Consider the following 25,220-nt stretch of genomic DNA (forward strand, 5'->3'; position numbering starts at 1 on the left):
ATTGGAAAGGGGAAAGGATCCCAGGGCTATTCGACTGAATCACCCAGAGAAGGTCCTTTTGCTGGAAGAATGGGATCACCTATTGGTTAGGGATGGACGACTTTACCAAGGGCAGAAGCCTCTCCAAAGGCCTCACTATAAGCAATTGGTGCTACTGCAGAAGTACCGGCGAGGTGTGTTAGAGGCCTGCCACAATCGAATGGGGCATCTGGGAATCGAGCGATTGGAGGCCCTAGTTAAGGCAAGATTCTCTTGGCTCCGGATGGGGTCTGACATTGCCCACCATATTCGCACCTGCACCAGATGTATCCAACGAAAGACTCTGCCTAAGCAGGCAGCTCCTCTTGTCAGCATCCCATGGAGCTTGTCTTTATGGACTTTCTGTCATTAGAGCCTGACCGCCAAGGTATTGCAAATATCTTGGTGGTCACTGACCATTTTACTCATTATGCCCAGGCCTATCCCACCAAAGATCAAAAAGCTTCCATGGTTGCCAAGATCCTATGGGAAAAGTTCTTCGTTCACTATGAGTTGCCCGCCAGACTATATTCAGATCAGGAACAGGATTTTGAAAGTCGGTTAATAAAAGAACTTTGTAATATCATGAGGATCAAGAAATCAGGCACCACCCCTTATAATCCCCAAGGGGATCCACTACCAGAACGATTCAACCGCACACTACTGAACATGCTGGGAACTCTGGAGCCTCAGTAGAAAAAATACTTGAACCAGCATGGGAGCATTTGGTACATGCGTATAACTGCACTCCACACGATGCAACTGGGTTCACACCATACATGTTAATGTTCGGTCGAGAGGCCTGCTTGCTGGTCAATCTCTGTTTTGGAGTGTCTTCAGATGGTGCACTCCCAGAAACATACTTGGGGTATGTGACTCGCTTAAAAGATCAACTGAAGGAGGCATATCAGATAGCGACACAAGCAGCTGGTCACCAGAATCAAAAGAATAAAATCCGATATGATCAGCGGTGAGGCAACAGGAGATTCAGGTTGGTGACCGAGTTTTGGCCCAAAATCTCGGACTACAGGGAAAACACAAGATTGCCGATCGTTGGGAATCACATCCATACATTATAGAAAAGAAACTCGGGGATCTAGCAGTGTATCACATACGTCCTGAGGGCAGTCACGGCCCCACCAAAACGCTCCACCGGAATCATCTGTTACCTATAGGACAAGTATTGTTTCCCCATAAGGATGTTTCAACAGATTCTGAGACTCCCGGCTCTGAGAGTCGGACACGGTCTCAACGACGGAAATATATCTGTCCTCTGCAAATGCCCAGCTCCTCGGAGAGTGAATATGAAATGGGGTTTGGTGAACATCCAGTTGGGAATGCCCTGACCCTAATGGATCCTCTTTTTGTCACACAAAGAGATAGTGACGGGGAAGAACACAGACTGAGAACTCCGGAGGCCACACTGTCCCAAGCTGTGGAGACCCCCCAAGAACACGATAAGGAAGGTTCAGTGCAGGCAGAGAACCCTGTACCGCAAACAGCCACTTTAAACCCAGATGCCCTCGAATTCGTGCCTCAAGGACCCATCATCTTGCCTCCATGTCCAGTGGTGTCACCTCAGCCAACACTCGACAGCCAGCCTAGATGTTCCTCTAGGGAAGGGAAGCCCAGGTGTGTGCTGACGTATGATCGTTTAGGGGAACCCAGTGACTTACAGATCCCTGGGGTGCCACAGGGGGCAAGCTGCCTCATGGAAAACCTGTTTCACCCCTCGAGGGACTGTGGGATGGATGATGGGAAGGCTTCTGACGAATGGGGGCCCTGGGTCTCCTGCTGGGGATCCATGGTTTAGAGTTGCCTACTTTGATGGGGACATCAAGGATTATTTCTTGGGGGGGAGGGGGAGAGTGTAACCTCTTTGGGGTCTAGAGAGCATGGCCCCTTTAAATCTTTTTCCCGGGGGGGGGGGAGGGAGAGAGTAAGAAAAAAGGAGGGCAACTCCAGGGGGCGGGTCTGGAGCTCCAGAGAGGGAGAGGAGAGCCGGCAGGCCCTGGAGAAGGAAGCAGGGAGAACCTGCCTGAGGAGGACAGGCCCGATCGGGGACAGCCCAGGATAAGAGCCAGGAGGAGTCCTGTGCCGGGGGGAATCGTCCAAGAAGGACAGACCGGAGCTGGACCCAGTATCACGGCTGCCCAGAGCTGCGTGGGGCTGTGAGTACTGGGGCTTGTGACTCTGCATTGGGAACAAGGAGGGAGGTTGTAGCTAGTTTAGTGGGGAGGTGGTCGCTCTGTGTGGCTTTGCAGAGAGCGGCAGAAGAGGGCACTGGAGAGGTTTGCTGGGCTGAGTTCACCGGCACCGAAGATGACCAGGAGCACCCAAGACTCACCACTGCACTGGAACTTTGCTCAGGCCTCCTGAACTCTGTGTGTAGACACACTGCTCAATGTCTGCCCTTCTAGACTGCTACCACTGGGCCCGTGGGGCCTTGATTTGGATGCAGCGCTGTTTTACAGCTACCCTTATATTTCCCCTTGTTGTATTTCTCCTCTCACCCCTCTGTAAATAAATACCTCCCTTTGTTATATCCATTGTACTTTTCCTGTGGGTGTGTGTGTTCACTTGGGGGGGGGGGGGTTTGGAACAGGTGCCCCTGAGGTGGAAGGGATTTCTCCTGCTGCATTCCTGTGCACGCTGTCTCTTGGCCAGAGCTGCCTGCAGAGCAGACTCCATCTGGGAGACAAGGGCGCTAAAGTTACACTAAATACAAACTGAAGAGAACAATCCGTCAAAAGCCTGAAATGACAGACAGCTCCAAGTGCTGTGAATTTTCCCAGTTACTTCAATATTGTGTTGACTCTTGAATGTAAAGATAATATAATATCAGCATTTTAAACTATTCCACAGTCAAACATTTGAGCAGAAATATCCCACTTATGTGCATATTAGGGCTATCAAGTGATTAAAAAAATTATCGTTATTAATCGCACTGTTAAACAATACTAGAATAAGATTTATTTAAATATTTGTGGATGTTTTCTACATTTTCAAATATATTGATTTCAATTACAACACAGAATACAAAGTGTACAGTGCTCACTTTATATTTATTTTTGATTACAAGTATTTGCAATGTATAAAAACAAAAGAAATAGTATTCTTCAATTCACCTAACATAAGTACTGTAATGCAATCTCTTCATCATGAAAGTTGAACTTACAAATGTAGAATTATGTACCAAAAAACCTGCATTCAAAAATATAACAATGTAAAATTTTAGAGCCTGCAAATCCACTCAGTCCTAGTTCTTGTTCAGCCAATCGCTCAGACAGACAAGTTTGTTTACATTAGCAGGAGATAATGCTGCCCGCTTCTTGTTTACAATGTCACCTGAAAGTAAGAACAGGCATTCTCATGGCAGTGTTGTAGCTGGCATCACAAAATATTTACGTGCCAGATGTGCTAAAGATTCACATGTCCCTTCATGCTCCAACCACCATTCTAGAAGACATGCATCCATGCTGATGACGGATTCTGCTTGATAACAATCTAAAGCTGTGCAGACCAATGCATGTACATTTTCATTATCTGAGTCAAGTATCAGAGGGGTAGCCGTGTTAGTCTGGATCTGTAAAAGCAGCAAAGAATCCTATGGCACCTTATAGACTAACAGACGTTTTGGAGCATGAGCTTTCGTGGGTGAATACCCACTTCGTCGGATGCATGTAGTGGAAATTTCCAGGGGCAGGTAAATATATGCTAGCAAGCAAGCTAGAGATAACGAGGTCAGTTCAATCAGGGAGGATGAGGCCCTGTTCTAGCAGTTGAGGTCTGAAAAGCAAGAGAGGAGATACTGGTTCTGTAGTTGGCAAGCCATTCACAGTCTTTGTTCAATCCTGAGCTGATGGTGTCAAATTCGCAGATGAACTGAAGCTCAGCAGTTTCTCTTTGAAGTCTGGTCCTGAAGTTTTTTTGCTGCAGGATGGCCACCTTAAGGTCTGCTATAGTGTGGCCAGGGAGGTTGAAGTGCTCTCCTACAGGTTTTTGTATATTGCCATTCCTAATGTCTGATTTGTGTCCATTTATCCTTTTCTGTAGAGACTGTCCAGTTTGGCCGATGTACATAGCAGAGGGGCATTGCTGGCATATGATGACCTATATTACATTGGTGGATGTGAAGGTGAATGAACCAGTGATAGTGTGGCTGATCTGGTTAGGTCCTGTGATGGTGTCGCTGGTGTAGATATGTGGGCAGAGTCGGCATCGAGGTTTGTTGCATGGATTGGTTCCTGAGCTAGAGTTATTATGGTGCGGTGTGCAGTTACTGGTGAAATTATCTGAGTCAGATGCCATCAGGAGAAGGCTGATTTTCTTTTTTGGTGGTTCTGGTTCTGCAGTTTCCACATCTGAGTGTTGCTCTTTTAAGACATCTGAAAGTAAGCTCCACACCTCATCCCTCTCAGATTTTGGAAGGCACTTCAGATTCTTAAACCTTGGGTTGAGTGCTGTAGCTATCTTTAGAAATCTCACACTGATACCTTCTTTGCGTTTTGTGAAATCTGCTGTGAAAGTGTTCTTATAATGAACATGTGCTGGGTCATCAACCGAGACAGCTATAACATGAAATATATGGCCGAATGCATGTAAAACTGAACAGGAGACATTGAACTCCTTGGGGGAGAATTGTATCACAAATTGAATTAACACTTTTTTTTTTTTAATGAGTATTATTAGCATGGAAGCATGTCCCCTGGAATGGTGGACAAAGCACAAAGGGGCCTATGAGTGTTCATCGTATCCAGCATGTAAATACCTTGTGATGCGGCCTACAACAGTGCTATGAGAAGGTCTGTTCTTGCTTTTAGGTGACATTGTAAATCAGCAGTATCTCATGTAAATGTAAACACACTTTTTTGTCTTAGCAACCGGCTGAACAAGAAATAGGACTGAGTGGATTTGTAGGCTCCAAAGTTTTACATTGTTTTGTTTTTGAACGCAGTTATGTAACAAAAAAATAAATCTATATTTGTAAATTACACTTGCACAATAAAGAGACTGCACTGCAGTACCTGGCTGATGTGAATTGAAAAATGCTATTTCTTTTATCATTTTTACAGTGTAAATATTTGTAATCAAAATACTAATATGAAGTGAGCACTGTACACTTTGTATTCTGTGTTGTAATAGAAATCAATATATTTGAAACGATAGAAAAACATCCATAAATATTTAATAAATTTCAATAAGTTTAACAGTGCAATTAATCATGCTGTAGTTACCTTTAGAAATCTCAAATTGGTGCCTTTTTTGTGTTTTGTCAAATCTGCATGAAAAATGTTCTTAAAATGAACAACGTGTGCTGGGTCATCATCCAGTACTGCTATAACAGGAAATAAATGGCAGAATGCGGTTAAAACAGAGCAAGAGACATACAGTTCTGCCCCAAGCAGTTCTAAGAAGAGGGCAGCATTATCTTCCTTAAATGTAAACAAACTTGTTTGTCTTAGTTATTGGCTGAACAAGAAGTAGGACTGAGTGGACTTACAGGCTCTGAAGTTTTATATTTTTTTGTTTTTGAGAGCAGTCATGTAACAAAAAAAAATCTACATTTGTAAGTTGCACTTTCATGACAAAGAGATTGCACTACAGTACTTGTATGAGGTGAACTGAAAAATACTTTTTCTTTTATTTATCATTTTTACAATGCAAATATTTGTAAGCAAAAATAATATACACTTTGATTTCAATTATAACATAGAATACCATATATATGAAAATGTAGAAAAACATCCAAAATATTTAATATACTTCAATTGGTATTCTATTATTTAACAGTGTAATTAAAACTGCGATGAATCATGATGAATTTTTTTAATCGTGATTTTTTTTTAGTTAATCGTATGAGTTAACTGTGATTAATCGACAGCCCTAGTGTATGTATTACAGTCTTACTGCTTCCCACATCTTCTCAGATGCCTAAAACCACAATTATTCCCCACCCAGTTCCCAAAGCCTCCAGCCTTCCCTTGATGACTTCTCTAATGAAGATGCACATATCCTCTAAAAACCCCTGTGGTACATTGAAAATTAAAAATATGGGGTCAGAGTTAATTCAATTTAATATAAAATTAAATACCACAAGGAATACTGCATTGATAGTGTTCACTTTCATACTGAATTCATTAAAAACTTCCAATTCTTAATTTATATGAAGCTGCCACATTAGTTCCAGCCTGCAGCACTGGAGTGCCTCAGAATCCAGATCTCTTGCTGCAGAATTTAGCAAATAAACACAGCCCTGTCTATGAACTACTCTACAACTTCTATAACGTAACTGCAACTGAAGGCTTTCATTTCTGGAAACAGCTAATAATTATGAGCCACTTTGCATCATTTGAAGCTTCTCTGCGTCAGTGTTACGTCGCACTGCGGTACAAAACAGACAAAAGGTGGCATAAGAATGGTTTAAATTTCGCCAACTAATTTTAAGAACAGACAAGAATCCAGCACAAATCCCAGCAGGTGTTTTCCTGGGAAGTCAGCTTTAATGAAGAACTTGGATGCTCTAATTACAACCCATAGCACGTTGTTTCCTCGGCATTAAATCTCCAAGTTAGATGCTCAGCTAAGTCACAGGTTTGTTTTTTAAAGCCTCCTCTTTCAACATTTGCACATATATAAATATTTCCAATGAATTTCTAAACAGAGGAGACTTTCAGCAATATTCTATTACCAGCTTCTGATCCTTCTGAAACAACCACACCAGAACAAGTCTAGTGTTCACATGTTTGCAGAATTATTTTTTAAATGGGAAGAATAGAAATCAAGATTCTCATAGAAATAAATACTCAAACGACATCATTAGAGCAGATTAAATAAGCATTTAGGAATCAGCAAACCATTTCCACCCATCTAGCTGTACAACTTGTGTTAGCATGTCGACTGAAGCCCAAGGACCAAATTGTCCCTCACACAAACATCAGTGGGTTCCAGAAGATGGAGATATGGGCCAAATTTTGCACCCAGAGTATGAATATACTTGCAATTCAAATTGGGCCTAAATAGCTACATTAAAATTGAGTAACATTTGATTTGAAATTAAATACACCCGCCAACCCTCTTGCCTCACCTCTAGTAATAATGAGCATGACAATAATGGCTGGTAGCTAGGTTAGTCTACATGCAGTAGAGGGGTCCATTAGTAATCACTGGCTCTAGCTATGCAGACCATTGCTACTGAATTACTGTATAATAATTTAAAACTGAATACATGCAGCAGAAATGTCTCTCAATTATAGTTTGTCTAAGGTTATGTCCATACTGCAATAAAAGGCCTACAACATAGTAGCCGTGGCTGCCCCGGATCAGCTGTCTTGGGCTTGGGCTGTGGGACTATATAACTGCAGAATAAACATTCATGCCTGGGCTGGAGTCCAGGCTCAGGGTCCTGCGGGATCTCAGAACCCGGGCTCCAGCCCAAGCCTGAACATCTACACTTCAATTTTATAGCCCACAGCCTGAGCCCCGCAAGACTGAGTCAGCTGACCTGGGCCAGGCATGGATCCTTTATGACAGTGCAGGATAGGGCAGGGTTAGCTAGCCCCTTAGAGTTTCTCCCACATCTTCAGAGGGTCCTGGTTGTAGCAAATGCTGTTATTGCATTGCCCAGGGGTGAGGCAGAATTTTAATAACTCATACAAGTCTTGCCTAAACATTGAGCAGTTTGCTCAGCTCCATGAGGCTTCCTGGTGTGGACATGGAGAGTGATTTGGGGATGAGGCCAGCCTATCAACCAGTACACTGATCCATCAGCCATCTGCTCTCATATAGAGGGACTGGGGACAAAGTGTATAGACCATGGAGCAGCTTTGTTGCTGTTCCATGGCCTCTATGGAATAAAATCTATTTATCTAAAAAATGGCTCCATCATTATATTATCTGACTGCCTTCAATTTTTTAAAATTACAAACAATATTTCTCTCTTTCTTTCTACCAACTGTGACCTGCCTCCCCACCATACCTGGTTACTCTGGCTTCCTACAGGTGTAAGATTCACATCAAAAGTAGTTATTATGTTGAAGGATACTGCTATCAGGATAAGAGTTGTTGCACAGAACACACATCACAGTCAAATGATCATCATTCACTTTTATAGTGTAATGTAGTCAAATTTACTTTTCCAATGCAGTGTATAGTAAAGAGGACTAAATTGACCCTACCATGTTTGCTTGTACCCCTGCTCACAAAAGTATATTTTCTAACTTGGACTTTTTCCTCAGTAAAAACAATTTTTAAAAAAAGTTACAAATTTAGTCCAAGATTAAATTTCACTATATTTCTCCAAGAATGATTCTCAATCATCTTCACTATAGGAAATCACTATAGGAAATCTACTGAAAGGCTCACTATCATGTTCCATATTGCTATTCTGAAGGCTCTTCTGAACCTCACGCCATGATGGGCTAGTGCAGTGGTGTAACCTGCAGCCCGGCCCGTCAGGGTAATCCGCTGGCAGGCTGCAAGACAGTTTGTTTACACTGATTGTCCGCAGGCACGGCGGCCCGTGGTTCCCAGTAGCCACGGTTCATCATTCCCGGCCAATGGGAGCGGCAGCCAACACGCTGCAGGCCCACCACTTGGCTAGTGAGTGTGTCCTGATGTGTGTCCCAGACCATGGGTGCCCACAGGTGAGAATAGATTCATTGACTCCAATGCAAGAAGGAACCATTATGATCATCTAGTCTGACCTCCTGTATTACACAGGCAATAGCCTTCCCCTCCTCCCCTCCCCCACCCATCAAATAATTCGGAGAGCATATTTTTACTTATACACTGGAATCAAGTCACCCTTTAACCTTCTGTTTGTTAACCTAAATAGATGGTGCTCCCTGAGTCTAACACTATAAGGCAGGTTTTCTAATCCTTTATTCTTTCTCTGAACCCTCTCCAGTTTATCAACATCCTTCTTGAATTGTGGGTATCAGAAATCAACACAGCATTCCAGCAGCAGTCACACCAATAACTTCACTGTGCCAACTCAAGATTACCATTTATGTATTCAAGCATTGCATTAGCTCTTTTGGCCGCAGCATCACACTAGGAGCTCATGTTCAGCTGATTACCCACTGCGATCCCCAATTTTTTTTTTCCAGAGTCACTGCTTTCTAGGATAGAGTTTCCCACCTTGTAAGCATAGACCATATTCTTTTTCCCAGGTGTATACCTTTACATCTAGTGATACTAAAATGCATATTGTTTGCTTGCACCCAGCTTGCAGAGTGATCCAGATTGGTCTCTACAGTGACCTGTCCTCATTATTTACCTCTCTCCCAATTTGTATGTCATATGCAAACTTTATCAGTGATGATATTATGTTTTCTACTGTTCAAAATAATGTTAAATAGCATAGGGCTAAGAACCAATCCCTATGGTATTTCACTAGAAACACAGCTGCTTGATGACGATTCCTCTCTTACAAGTTACATTTTGAGACCTATCAGTCAGCTTTTAAAGAAGGGGTCTTATGACACACATCTCCGAGCAGTCTCAACATTTCATTAAAGGAAAACTTTAGAGAGTCAAGTCACTACAACTAGCTACCAACCAGAATTAAGGACTGACCTTAAAGTCTGAGAAAGTTGGTTGGAGGGAAAGTATCTTTCCATTTACTTCAGTGAGTGTTAGATCAGGCCTTAAATCTCTAAAAGCAAGATATTTTTTTCAAGAACATGAGAAAATAATTAACAACCATAAAGAAACCTCCATAATAATCTGATGGCGAGTGAGACAGAGAGAATTTGGCTCTCATTAAAAAGGCACAAACTCAAGTTGTTAAAAACAAAAATAACATCTACCACCAAACATGGGACTTCATACAGATCCTTTCAAGGATAAGCTTTTTCTTATGGGGATTTATCCTCAGTTCAAATCAAGCTGACTTCCTCTCCAGGGATTCTAAAACTATAATGACTGTAGGCAATTTCACACCTATGGTGCAATCTTATAGCTTGGAATGAACCCTGTAATTACACTGCAGAAATTGATAAAGGCACAGTGCTATAAATTGCAGAAACTTTAATAAATGCTACTCTGTTCTGTTGATTAAATGGGTCGTTAAAAGTTCCACTGGCGGTGCTGCCTGGCTAAGGCAGGCTAGTCCCTACCTATTCCAACACTGTGCTGCGCCCAGGAAGCAGCCAGCAGCAGGTCCAGCTCCTAGGCACTGCCCCCGCCCTGAGCACCGGCCAATGGGAGCAAGGGGGGGCGGTGCCTGCGTGCCTCTGCCTGGGAACTGGACCTACTGCTGGCCGCTTCCGAGGCACAATGTGGTCAGCGGTGCCAGGACAAGGAGCCTGCCTTAGCACCCCCACTGCGCTGCTGACCTGGAGCTGCCTGAGATAAGCCTGTTCCCCAACCCGCACCCTAATCCCCTGTCCCAGCCTTGAGCCCACCAAACCCAAGCCCCTTCCCACCAAACCTCTCAGCCCTGGCCCCACCCCAGAGCCCTGACCCCCTCCCTCACCCAACCCACCTGTCCCAGCCCTGAGGCCCCCCAAACCCAGAGTCCCCTCCTGCATCCCAAACCCAGAGTCCCCGGCCTCACCCCAGAGCCCCAAGCCCCTGCTCCAGCTCCCTCACACCCTGAACCCCTTATTCTGGCCCTGCCCCACAGCCCTCACCCCAACCCTCTGCCCAGCCCTGAACCCCTCCCACAACCGAAACCCCTCATCCGCAACTCCCATGGGTCGCAAGCATCAACAATTTTCTTCAATTGGGTCACCAGAAAAACAGTTTGAAAACCACTGCACTGCGGTGATGATGGCTGCCTCCTCTCTCATCAAGGACTGCCTTCCCACAGCACTGACATTACTAGGGGTATGCCTACACTTGCAGCTGTACAGCGCTGCCGCGGGAGAGCTCTCACGGCAGCGCTTTGAAGTGCGAGTGTGGTCGCGGCGCCAGCGCTGCGAGAGAGCTCTCCCAGCGCTGCAGGTACTCCACCTCCCCGTGGGGATTAGCTGCCAGCGCTGGGGCACTGTTTACACTGGTGCTTTACCACGCTGTAACTTGCTGCGCTCAGGGGTGTGTTTTTTCATACCCCTGAGCAAGTAAGTTGCAGCACTGTAAAGCACCAGTGTAGCCAAGGTGTTCATTGTGGATCTTAGTAGAGATGCAAGAATCTACTTTAAAATACCTCTCAGTGCCACATTAACATCTTGATGTCAGCTCTCATGTGGCCATCAAGTTTACCAGTGGGATCCAGCAGTGTTAGTGCAATGAAGATGACCCCTTAAGTTAATAATTACAGCTTATTTGTGTTTTGCTTTTCATTTAATTTCTCAATTAAATTGGATGAGTTCTCTCCAGCAGTTCCTTGGGCAGGTTTACGTGAAACAGATTTTCTGTAGGCCACTTTTTGAGGACTGTCTTCATTCGCAGTCAGCTGCTCTAACCCTAACAGGCGGCCTCTACTTACTGAACAAATGGCCATGAAGAATGGACCACCTAAATGTAGATCTATGACTATGGCAGTCGGTAAAGCTATCCCTTACTTATCACTTAAAGACTGCGTGATCTGACCATAAAAAAAATCGACTCATGTGAGGTTTATTAAAGTGAACAGAACTTGCAAAAGAATCCCCTCAGCCTCTTAACCTGCATTGACATTCTCACTTGCACAGTGACTATGATGACTATGTAACTCTAAATTTACAGCAGATGACCTAGCCGTCCTTATGCACCAGCAGAGAGAGTTGAAGAAGAGCTCTGTGTGGCTCAAAAGCTTGTCTCTGGCCAACAGAAGTTGTCCAATAAAAGATATTATCTCACCAACCTTATGTCTCTAATATCTTGAGATGGGCCTGGCTACAACTACACTGCATATGTTATGCACCTTCTTTTAATGTGTAATGCCATCTGCACCAATAGCATCAGTTTAATACAGTTTCTCTTCTGGTTTTCCATTCTTTCACCAACAAGGGATAGGGTTGGTTGCTCTCAGCTCACTGTGGCATCACCTACTAGCCCCTGCTTGATTTTGCCTACTGGTGGAAATGGCTTGCAGGGGTGTGGTGACTAGTGTGTGAAAGTTAGAATTGAGAAACATTTGGAGGATGGGTGTTGCCCCACAGACTAAATACCACTGCTTTCTATGGCCTTGGCTACACTGGCACTTCACAACACTGCAACTTTCGCGCTCAGGGGTGTGAAAAAACACCCCCCTGAGCGCTGCAAGATACAGCGCTGTAAAGCCTCAGTGTAATCAGTACCGCAGCGCTGGGAGCGCGGCTCCCAGCGCTGCAAGCTACACCTGTAGAGGATGTGGTTTACATGGCGCTCCGACCACACTCACACTTCAAAGCGCTGCCGCGACAGCGCTCCCAAATTTCAAGTGTAGCCATATCCTATATAAATGATACTATCCCAAAGAATATAAAATTTCAAAAAACCAATGAGATATGTGGGGGGCATGTTTTAAAACTCTTCAGCCTCATCACCAAGTTTATCAGCTACATCTCTTACTACTCCTCAGAGCCACTTCTTTGCATTTGAAAGGCGTGGATTATAGAGGAATGCAGTTGGCATTTGGGTTCTTAGGATGCTGCGTAGGTTCAAGCTACTTCCTGGCTCCTTTTAACTTCTGCTGTGATGTGACATTTCCAGCTCCAAGCACACTTGCCTCCTTTTTGTAAGGCAAGGTCAAAGAAAGAGCCATCCTCATCTCTAAATGTATATGCAGCTTTGTGCTGGGCCTAGATACTCCTCTATTTAATCTACACTTGAGTATTTCCTACAGGGGAAACCTAGAATGCACTGAATTTGAACAGAGACTTGCCAGGGCACACTGCAGAGATGCAGATCCAGGGCCAAAACCAAAAACCTTTAGGATTATGAAAAAAATAGGGGGACAGGTTCAGGGTGGTAGAGAGGTCAATGAATGTTATTCCACTCTGTAATTATTATGGGATCTCTAGAGTAGTATCACTTCTGTCATCAGGCCAGTGAGTCACAACTCAGAGAACAGCTATAAAATGTGGGAAGCCCAGAATAAAACCCAAAATAAACCAAAACAGTAAAACTTTAATAGTGCTGTTCCACAGAGCCTGCAAGGTCATCGTTATTTGCTTATGCACCCCCTGTGATGGGAAAGAAAAAATGTTAGGAAAGCGCAATTTACAAATACTGTACTACTTCAGCTCATCATCATTGCTGGCTGAATTAGCCCAGAAGCATGAGCATTGCCACACTAAGCAATTTCCAGTGCACAGAACCCACAATATTTTGAACTGAGTATATTATAGCCAGCTTAGAGGACAAAAGTCACTTTAGAATTTTATACAACTGCAAAATGAAGACTTTTAAACATGTTCCAAACAAAGAGCCTTTAAGTCTGAGGAAAGATTGCCAGGGTCAGCAGTATTAAACTGCCCCCACCCCCTTTGCAAGACACAGTATTTGGTGTTATTGTTTGGTATTTCATGGAGTATTTAGTGCGTGATTTAAGACATTTCCTGTAGTTAAGTTCCACCCTGAACAAGATCACTGTCAGCACTGTCAAACCTCCCCCCTCTGCATTGCAAATAAACAACCTTTTGTTAGGGGCAGTCTGCTATGAAGCCCCTTCCTACACCTTGTGAAAAACTCCCTGGTTTTTAACTGTCCAGTCTTCAGAGAAAAATGCAGTAAAGAGATTATTACAGTGGCTTGATTTCTGAAATCAGCACAGAAATGCTCACATCACAAGCTGTCTGTTTGACTGTTTCAACGGGATGTAAACTGACATGAATTCCTGAAGAGCTGTAACTTAAAATGTCAAAACTTGTTTTGTTCAAACATTTAACTTAACCAGCAAAGAAAGAGACACGAGTCCCTATATTTTTCTCTCCATCACAAATTCAGCTGGCTCTTTTTTAAAGTAACTATTGCAGTGTATGATCTGACAGATGTGCAAGCTAAGGATTTTAATATAAGCACTCGTGTAAATTTGGAGCCTTCATTTTTTCATGCTGTGCCTAAGAAATGTCTAGTTTACCAATGTTTAAAATGTCATTTTCTCTCTTTGGATCCAGTGTGCAGTCATTACTGTGAGCTAACTTACAAAATAAACAAACTACTATGAATGAACTTTTTTCCCTTCTTTAAGCCAACAAATAAAAACATTCTTTGTGCTAACCTCGGTTCTTCCTCCTTCTCTGACAGGAACCACAGGCCACATTTGTGGCACAGATGAGAATAAAATAAGAAACATGTACAGTGGAGTTAAACTTCACTGCACTTGGATTGCTATGGGAATGTTTACTGAGTCACATGGATTTGCAAAGTGAAGAGAATTTTGGTTTCAATTATGAATATTTTGATTTTCAAACTAAAATATGTGAGTTTCATTGACCCCTGAGACATGCCAGACACAGAGGAACATCAGAACTTGTACTGTCATATTAAAAGAAGAGATGCTGGGCCTGTTTCTATTTCTTTATCCTGATGATACTCTGGATTTCCACCAAAGATCAGACCCTGCAATACTTTCTGTAGGACAGAAGAATATTTCTAGAAACAAATGTCACTTTCCCATTCTCACACAAAGCAGAAATTAAAATAGACATTAAAGATACCACTCCTCTCCCTTCAAAAGGGCATAACATAAGAACGGCAATACTGAGACAGACCAAAAGTCCATCTAGCCCAGGGTCCTGTCTTCAGACACAATGTCAGATACCCCAGAGGGAATGAACAGAACAGGTAATCATCAAGTGATCCATCCCCTGTAGGCCATTCCCAGCTTCTGGGAAACAGCGGCTAGGGACACCACCCCTACCCATCCTGGCTAATAGCCATTGATGGACCTATCCTCCTATGAACTTATCTAGTTTTTTTTTAAACTAAATTAATTACAGAGCGAATGGAATTGTTAAAATATGTGACTGTTTCCCTGTATTACAGATTCTGAAGATTCACCATTTGAGCAAACTTATGTCTGGAAGAAAAGTGACCATTCTTGATTTGAAAAGGAGGTTACATTTTACAAGGAGGTGCTGTAAGGAATCAGAAGTAGCTCCTTCACTGCTAACTAAATTAAGATTCCATGATTAAATGCCATATTTACAACTGTAATTTGCAGAGAGGTTTTGAACAAAAAGACCACTCCCTCGCTGTTCCCCCACTTTCCTATTGTTCTAAATGACTGGATCCGAGGTAGTCCTCTTGTCACCTATAAAGCTGAACATATCCCCATACTATGTGAGACCAAGGCATTCCCAGAGGAACAGAGGATTTACAGTATTTTTTAAAAGAATGGAAAGCTTTTTATTACAGCAGCACTCTTGGCCTCTGCATGTTACAGCAGCATCAGAACCAGCTCATGCTAATATGTTTACAGGCATCATATCATAGCAACACTTAATAAAAAGGCATAGGCACAGGCTTACCTTGTAACTGCTTGAATCTTCCTTCTAACTGATTATAGTTATATGGCACCTGAGCTGCATAACCCGGGGACAATGGCCCTGGCATACTGGTTGATTTTTGTAATTCCATTTACAACTCAATGATATGGCGAACTGCAGCATAAAAACCCCACAGGTTTCTCCACCATACATCCAAGCAAATCCCAGCTTCCTCCGAAGGTTGGCCCCCCTCACCAGTGAAAATGCTCAGGCTGAACTTTTAAGTAAATACCAGCTTCGGTTCAAAATCCGGTAGTCCAGCTTGATGGTAAGTTGCCAACAGCACATTCAAACTTAAACCACCATGGTTTATTTTTCTTCCTACTACATGGAACCCTCAGTGCTTCAAGATGGTTTCAGTTACAACCTAACCCTAATGCAATTAAACTATAAAATAAAAGCAAGTTTCAGATTGAACCCAAAGTAAAAGAAGCATAGAGCCATCCACTGCCCTCCTTTCCAAAGCTTCCAGGAGCAGCAACACACACCTCAGTCAGATCTTTCTGCTGGTTTGTAATATAATCAGTAGCCACTCACTGTGTACTTAGTAGTGATGTCACTTGATTAGCATAAAGCATTGTAGAGGCAAGGAAGGCTGTACCAAGGGCAAGGGGGTGGGGGTGCAGAGGAAGGGCTAAAAGGATCTTGAAACATTCAGCTAGCTTTTACAATCCAAAGCACTCAATGGAATGTATACATTCCAAGCCCTTAAGTGAAAAGCTGAAAGCATGACTCTCCTCCTGGACTTTTTTAAAGCATCTAGGCATACTCCAAAGACAATGGAACCTTCCTAAACAAAGCTGATGGAATTACAATCTTTTGTTAAGAGCCTCATGTAACGGAAAAGTCTCAGATTACTATCACTTGAAAAGGAGAGCACTTTTCTTCATTTATCTTCAAGATTGTTCACTTAAAAAAGTAACGCTGACGTACAAGCACTCATTCAGTATTTAGCACAAAGGCTGCATTTAAAAATATGGACTGTGCTAGGGACAAATGCCTTTGTAAAAATGCTGTATAAATATCAATTCCTTTCAATGTAATTTAATTTTAATTGCAGATGCTAAATATTTTGATCTCTCGTGTGTTTTTCTGCCTGCTTGGTTACATGTATGGTGGGTATTACTGTGAGACTAATGATTTTCCATGGTTGCACTCGGAGGAGAATACAGGGTGTGTGTGTGGGGGGGGGAGGTTTAATGTAAATTAAGATGTCTTGTCCCTCTATGGGCCTGACGCTGACTGGAGCCTTTTAACACTTCTGTAATATAAACAGCAGCAGCATGAGAATTATCAAAACTCAAATGATCTTCAATTATATTAGACATTGTGTTTCAGTTTTTCTTCAGAAGTATCCTTCTCCCCAGCCCTCACCTTTCAATAATAAACTCACAGAGCTCAATTCCAGTTTCTTGTGCCCACTACAGATTCTTGTTTGGCTGTTTTTTTAAAAAAATGCTGATATTGTTTGCACAAGCATTTTTCCCCTATTTCTTGCATTTCCAAATTCCTTTCCATCTGAGTCAATGCTCCCTTCCTCTCCCACTCCAATTTGAAAATGTTGCCTTTGTTTGTCACTGCAGTTTCACCAATTTTTAGTCATACAGTACTTGTAAAGGCAATTTCTGTAGGAGATTCTACCCCACAGACTGCCGCAGCTCTACTCCTACTCCTAGTTATGTGCAAATTCCAGCAGTCCTATCAGAGGTACCTGCGAACAAATGCACAAATGGTCTGATTCTGGAGGTGCTGTACAGTCACTGATATCAAGAAGCGTGAGGGGGTTCAGCACCTCCCAGGAAAAACTCAAGGTGGGATTTCCAAAAGCCACACAGGACCAAAATCCCATTGATAGTTAAAAGCACTTGTGCTCCCAAACACTTGACTACACTCCAGAGTTTTTTAAGTATTCTAAGCTTTTTAAGTGTTCTAGCACAGATAAAACAGCAAAACATCCTTAATATAGCTGCTGTTATACTGATATAAAAACGTTCATACCTATGTGGCTATCTGGGCTCGGCAAAGCAAAACAGAGCTAAACCTGGTTAAAGTGTCTCATACCAGTAGAGCTGTGTCTGTACTATGGCTTTTACTAGATAGTTACACCTGTAAGAAAACACACACCCACTCTTGCCGACATAGGGCTTGGCTACACTCGAAACTCTAATGCGCTACCGCGGGAGCGCTTTGAAGTGCGAGTGTGGTCACGGTGCCAGCGCTCGGAGAGAGCTCTCCCAGCACTGCAGGTACTCCACTTCCCTGAGGGGATTAGCTTACAGCACTGGGAGCCGCACTCCCAGGGCTGGGGCACTGTTTACACTGGCGCTTTTACAGCACTATAACTTGCTGTGCTCAGGGGTGTGTTTTTTCACACCCCTGAGCGAGAAAGTTGCAGCACTGAAAAGCAACAGTGTAGCCAAGGCCACAGTCATGCCTGTAAAATTTTTTAAGTAAGGGCTAGTCTACAGTGGCAATGCTAAAGTGCCTCCACGAGGGGCGGAGCACCCAGCGCTGGTGCACTGTCTACACTGGCACTTTACAGCGCTGAAACTTGCTGTGCCCAGGGGTGTGTTTTTTCACACGCCTGAGCGAGAAAGTTGCAGCACTGTAAAGTGCCAGTGTAGATAAGCCCTTAATCACTTAGGTGCCCCTGAAAGTCCCACCCGCAGTCTTCAGAACACCATATGTGCTTGTGGCCCTAACACTAGATTTTAAAGGGACTACAAGGGCTGGTCTACACTGGCAATGCTAAAGTGGTGCCATGGCCTTGTGTGGTCACGGTGCAGCCTCTCAGCGCTCCTAAAAGCCCACCTCCACGAGAGGCGCGGCTCCCATCGCTGGGACACTGTTTACATTGGTGCTTTACAGCGCTGCAACTTGCTGCACTCAAGGGGGTGTTTCTTCACACCCCTGAGTGAGAAAGCTGCAGCGCTGTTAATTGCCAGTGTAGACAAGCCCTTACTAAATAATAGCTACATGAACTAATGTAAGTGCAATCAAATCTCATGCTTTAGGGAATTATCAGCAGGGGTAGGGTACGATATTTCACCTCATTTGCAGTATTGCACAATGGCTGAGTGTAACTGTACACACATGTGGGTGTATGTATAAATTCAGGGGGGACAGAAAGGGCTCAGGAAAGTCTGCATCATCTTCTAAAGCAACAGGTATTGATCACTGCTGGAGGCAGGATACTTTACTTGGTAGAACACGGCTCTAATCCCAGTAGGGCAAATCCATATGCCTACTAAAACCTTTTCCTGATAACCTTTGTACAACCAGCTGTCTCCGAAATGCACAGAAAGCATCATGAAATCCACATAGTGCATTTGCAGCCCTCTGATCTCCAGTAGTGGGAGGGAAGGTACACAAACCATACAAATTCCACAGCAAGGCCAAAATTAATGAGAATCATGTTTAGAATCACATTAGGTTGAGCTATGATGCTCAGATATGGATTTGAGATTTCCAAAAGGTCAAGGGAGTTTGGATCTGGTGTGCCAGTACAGGTCCATCTTGCAGAATTCTTTTTTGTAATTTTCCTCCTACAATGGTTAACCTTCTGGCTCTAAAGTCTGACCTATGTTATACTGATATGAAAGCTTTTTCCTACAATAATGGGTAAGCAGTGCACATACCTGTGGTCATATCAACTCACTTACAGCAGCCACACCCTTAGCAAAGTGTTGCTATGCAAGTCTTGACTGTAGCACTATAGTAGACATGATTGATAATAGAGCAGAGATATGCTTTAAAATGAAAAAAAAATCTGAATACTATCACTAAAACAATAAATCACTAAAAACAAAATGTGAACTTTTAAACTCTGGATAGTCCCCTATGTGTCTGAATATTGAATCTGATAAATTTGAGTTGACGAATATTTTAAGTCCTTGGAATACACCTCAAATTGCATTGAAAGAGATTCTCTCTCAACTGTACTGCTTAGTGTTTAAAATAGGGAAATGTCTGCAATACACCAAATGGAATGCTAAACCATTTTCTATGAAGAACCCTCATGGTTTGTATTTATTCTGATGTTGGTAATAACTGTTATGGTAATGTAAATGTCTCACATGCTGCATTGTTTCTATTTCTTGGAGACTGTGTTTGTTTTTTGTATTTTTTTTAATGAAATAAATAAAATTATTAAATAAAAGGCTCAAAATAACCATTTGTTTTCCACATCAAATATTAGCGTGAATTCGGTTTTATATAATGCCCTTCACCACTATTCCAAGGTATCTCAAAACCTGGCACAAAATACCAAGCAGTACTGTAGAATGGCAGTAGCCACTCCAATAGTTAAGGCTGAAGCCAGCTTCCCATTATGAACCTGGGGCTAGATTCTGCCCATCTCCCACAATGTGGGGCAACACTGCTCTGAACAGGGAGCAACTACAGCAGATACAGAGCAGTGCAGGCTCTATGCCACTCCACCACCTCACATAGGGGCATGCTGGAGCAGTGCAGGCTCTGTGCTACTCCACCACACCACGGAGGGGCATGCTGAGGATGGGAAGAACCTTTGTATTTGGACAGTTTATCTGGTTGGGCTTTGTGTGTGTGAAAAAAAACGCATTGGTACACTAGGATTTCTTGTACTTGTTTTCTGTGAATTTTGCCCCCACTAGTTGCCATCCAGTTTGCTTGCCATGTGGACAGCCTAACTGATCTTTTAGTGATCGATATGACAGTTTTCCATCATGATCACATCAGCTATTCTGGATGGCATCGATCATCAGGTGATGCTGACTCAGCTGCTGAATTATAATTTATGCTTTGTTGGGCACGCTGTATACATTTTTAAAGGCTGCACTTTACACTTTGGTGATAATGCAATGGAAAGAGCAAAGCAAATAAGTTTATGTCTGTACTTCTGAAGCTCTATACCAGGCATATCAAGATTTCTCACAAATGGGAATCCTGACAGTTCCTATTTTTCCCCTAGTAACATAAAATCCTAATATGTTTTTTTGCTATTGACTCCAAAACTATCAACCTAGTATTTAGTTTACTGCTCTGTGGCGATGCACTGAATTTATCACAAGGTTCTCATGTGCACTAAGCCCTTGGGATATTTTTCATTTTTAGACTTCTCTTCAGTTATTCATTTTAATTGACCAAGAAACCTTAACAAATATTAATTATGTGATATATTATTATGGAGGGGCACATAATTAAGGTTAAAGGTAACTTCTGATTAATGCCCAACTTTATCAAAACCAAATCAAACTGACATGAAATGTCACATCATATCTTATCACTACTTAGAAAATTTTAGAAAGCGTGGGGCAAATCCTATCCTTTGTTAAAAAAACCTTACATATCTGAAACTATGTCCCTTTCCCCCAACCCCCAGATTTTCCTAGCACTCTCATGGCTCAGCATCTCTCTGAAACAGATTTATCTACACATTTCCAATTACTCTTCCCCCATTGTATTTAATACGTAGCTTTGGAGTTTCATGCAACTTCATTTAAATAATAGCTCTCACAAAACAACCCACAGAGATGATTACTGTATCCATTAACAATAAACGTACACATTACAAAATTAGATGCATACATCAGTTGGATTCATGCTTTGTAAATTGCAAATGGTCTGACTGGAGCTTTATGACTAAAGTCTTATGGAAGACAAAAGGGTCTGGTATGGTAGTAATGAGAGGGGGGAACAACGTCTGGAGGCAAGAGACTATCTGGGACAGAATAGGATATACATCCCTGCATGGATTTCAAGATCTGCCAGTTTTTCCAAGCAGCTTGTAAGGTCTTCACAGACTGCTGTCACAGGTTAAACACATCTCAGGACATTCCTATTCAAAAAATGAGTTACAGTTGAACAAATATATCACTTTCTTCAGCCAAAAAATCCTTGAGAAAATTCTGTCATTTTCTCAAAAAACATAAAATTAGCAAAACTGGAAATTCCAAGTTAAGGTTCCACTTTATAACTTTCCTCCAAAAAGCATTCAAAAGGCTGCATGCACAATTCATATTACAAAAAAAGTCTTAACTTGCCTCTTTAGTGCCAGCTTGCAAACAATCAGAAACTCTAAACCCTAAAACAATCATAACCAATCATACACAGTCATTAGGATTCAAATACAACATACATTTTTTCTGTAGACACGTACGAAGTTAACTGTGTGACAGATGGTTAAGGGGCAAAGAGCTTAGGAAAAATGTTCTAGTTTTGACCTATTCAAAGACATTTATTTATTGTCTGTCACCCTATGTTTAAAGCCAGAGAGGCAATACACAAGGTATCCTTAGCTATTTTAAAAATATAAAATAAATGTATTCTTTGCACTGTTGTGTTCTGAAACAAAGCAGTGAAACTATAACTCTGTGAAAGGCAATAATCTCTGAAGAGGGAAGCAGTATGCAAGCTACAGCTTACAATAATTACAGACCTTCTAGTTAATCATCATCACTGTTTTTCCTTCTTACTCATGTTTGCTATTGTAAATTCTCTTGTAGGTACTAACTAGAGAAAATCGGAAAGGTAAGAAAGGATGATTTATTAATCTAAAATGCCACACAAGTCATGTAACAGTTGCTACTCCCCAAAAAAGGATAAAAGTTGAACACACCTATTTAGTGCAACTGCAAGAACTAAAGACTATAGGACAGATTTTGCTCTCATTAAAACCGATGTAAACCCAGGGTAACTACACTGACTTTACTCAAGTTACTCCAGGTTTAAACCAGTGTAAATGAGAGCAGAATCTGGCCCTGTGTACACAATAGTTATTCAGACACTAAGGAAGCAGCTGCTTTTGCCACAGATAAAACGTAGAGTGCAATACCTCAAAAAGAACCATGTGTGTTACATTTAACTCTATATGTAACATTAAAACTAACTCTCCAGAGTTACCTGTTTCCCCTCCAATTTTTACCTAATACACTGGAGCAGGGAAGGAAGAATCAAACACACAATATCATAAAAACTATGCACTAACCTCAGTTATCTCTCGCCTTCTGCAGTTATTAGTGGTAATATATTGGAACCAATAAGTTCAATATATAAACAAGCATGTCATTTTCACACATTTTTCCACAATTCCTTAGCTCCTAGTCAGATGTATCAGAAGAAAACAAAATAAATATACTGACACATTTGATCATGCAATTTCCATTCATTTCAGTTGAATTTAAGTGCTAGTTAATACAGGCTCATTCTCCAGCCAACTACCCTTAACCTGGGTTTATTTTCTATGGAGCTTTGAAGATTTTTTGGGGGGTGGGGTGGGGTGGGGTGGAGAGGGGTTGGTGTGTTTTTTTTCAAACTCTGTGTCTGATCCTGTACCACTGAAGTGGATATAAATTTTGCCTTTGCCTTGGCAGGACCAAGCTCTCTACCCTTGATGTAAAACTTAAGCTAATTTTTTTCTGTCTTATCCAGGAAGGGATTTGAAAGTGTACAGCACCAAATGTGACTTGAATACTGCTACGTTTGAAAAGTCCTGCTGCACACATATTATTGATACTTTTTAAAAAATTACGAAAAATACATCTCCTAAAATCAAAAGTTGTTTTTGAAGAGATACAAGGCTTTGATTTTTGTGAACATGCGCTATTTTTTACCTCTCACATTTATCAATGATGTAAAACAGGTTTTCGCAGATTACCAGTTGCCCAGGGAGCTGCCATCTACATCTGGAGTGGTCTGAGGCATAGACTTTCGTACTGCACGATGCAGGTACATACCACCATGTATCCCAATAGTTTGAGGCAGACCCAAGCAGTCATTATTCGGTGGATCGTGACCTTGGAAATCAGGTCTGACATAGCTCGGAATTGGGCTTCTAGTAGGGAGGCTTTGGCCTAGGTCAAATCGAGCGGTGTCCTCATGAACTCTATTCTCTGAACCAGAACCAGGGTTGACTTCTGCTCGTTTATCAACAGATCTAGTGCCTGGAAGGTGACCCATACTATACTGATGCTGTGCTGCACCTGAGCTTGAAACTGACCTTTGATCAGCCAGTCATTGAGGTATGGGTAGACTTGCATGCCTCGATGCCTGAGGAAGGCTGCTCCCATCGCCATACACTTCAAGAAGACCTGTAGGCCTCCCAATAAGCCGCAGGGAAGACTAGTGAATTGTTAGTGGCATTGACCCACCATAAACCTGACAAATCTTCTGTGACTATGGAAGATAAAGGACACTTATTTCCACATCTCTAAGTCAAGGATGACATTCCAGTCTCCTGGATCCAAGGAAGGAATGACGGAGGCCAGGGAGAACATGCAGACCCTCAGTTTCTTGAAATATTTGTTGAGGTGACGCAGGTCCAGGATGGGCCGCAGACCCATCTTGGCCTTTGGGATTAAGAAATATCTGAATAAAACCTCTTCCCTCTCAAGTCTCAAGAAACCACATCTATGGCCCCCACACGTAGGAGGGCTTGTACCTCCTGGACGAGAAACTGCTCGCGAGAAGGGTCCCTACAGAAGGGTGGGGTGGAGGGTGGGAAGGAAGGGGGGGATGAAAACTACTCAACAATTCAATGTTATATATGACCACGCTGGGCTGACGGCTGATCGGTTGTCCAAAAACGAAAGGGAGATGGCTCTGGAGTTGAGACTGGTATATCATCCTCGCGTATACCTTCAAAAGGCCTGCCTGGCCCCACCAGGATATCTATGAGAGCCTGACTGAGAGGCTGGGGTAGGAAGGAGGGGTTGGCATTCCTTATAACCCTTCCCTTTTCTTTTATAGGGCTCCTATCTGGGAGCTGCCACAAACCTAGGAGGCTGCTGAAGCCTACAGTGTAAAAGGCCCCAAGGAGCAAAGGTTGGCCCTCGAGTCCTTGAGGCTGTGAAGCTTCGAGTCTATCTGTTCCAAGAACAGGGAGGAGTCCTCAAAGGGGAGGTCTTGGATGGACTGCTGCACTTCATGAGGGAGGCCTGATGATTGGAGTCACAAACAGCACCTCACCATGACTGTTATTGCCACAGGCCTAGCTTCTGAGTCAGCCGCATCCAGAGCCACCTGAAGGGAGATCCTGGCCACAGCCTTGCCCTCCTCTAGAATGGCCGTGAACTCCAGCCTTGACTCTTGTGGCAGGGAGTTCTTAAATTGGGACATGTCTCACAAATTAAAATCATACCTCCCCACCGGGGCCTGCTGGTTGTATATATAACGAGACTGCCCGTTGAATAAACCCTACATCCAAACAGGTGCTGTATGTTGGGCTCTTTATGGTTTGGGGTAGCATGCAACTGCCTCTCTCGGTCCTGCTCATTCGCCACTGACACCAGCCAGGACCCCGGGCACTGGGAGGTGGGAGTAAAGGTACTCAAACCCACTGGCTGGGACCTGGTATCTCTTCTCTGCCCTTTTTGAGGTGGGGGCAGAGAGGAAGAAGTTTGTCACAGTGTTCTGACGGGGTCCATCACTGCTTCATTAATTGGCAAGGCCGCTCTGGAGGTAGCAGCTGCAGCCAGGATGTCTATTAGGCTATGGGCTGACTCCTTAAGCTCCTCAACTTCTAGGCCCACCTTCTAGGCTCCTCAACTTCCTGGTGGGCCCTGTCTCTGAAATCATCTTGTGGGAACAGGTTACTAGGGCGTGCAAATGCCTCATCTGGGGATGATGAGGAGGAAGCCTGTGCCAGAGGAGGGGCTCCCTCCTCCTCCTCCACCACGTTCACTGGGGCCATGTCTTGGATATTGGCATCGGTGTCAGTACCGGAGTCCGGGTCCGATGATGGACAGGAAGAGACGGCAGCACACCTTTCTGACACTACCGAGTATGACCAGTGGGAAGGGGAGCCCAGTATTTTGGGAAACC

General features: G+C 43.0%; 1 protein-coding gene across 3 annotated transcripts in view; it reads right to left on the reverse strand.

Moving 5' to 3' along the window:
- SPTBN1 (spectrin beta, non-erythrocytic 1) overlaps positions 1-25,220 on the reverse strand; it is a 219,862-nt gene that overhangs the window by 107,985 nt on the left and 86,657 nt on the right. The window contains exon 1 of one of the 3 annotated variants that reach the window (XM_030557721.1): positions 15,402-15,917. The exons of the other annotated variants lie outside the window; for them this stretch is intronic. Within the exon in view, the coding sequence (XP_030413581.1) occupies positions 15,402-15,510 (109 nt within the window). The 5' untranslated portion in view covers positions 15,511-15,917. Of the gene's footprint in view, positions 1-15,401; positions 15,918-25,220 lie in introns of those variants that run through there. 3 annotated transcript variants of the gene reach the window in all.

The sequence above is a fragment of the Gopherus evgoodei genome, chromosome 3 (assembly GCF_007399415.2).
Source record: "Gopherus evgoodei ecotype Sinaloan lineage chromosome 3, rGopEvg1_v1.p, whole genome shotgun sequence".
NCBI lineage: Eukaryota > Metazoa > Chordata > Testudines > Testudinidae > Gopherus > Gopherus evgoodei.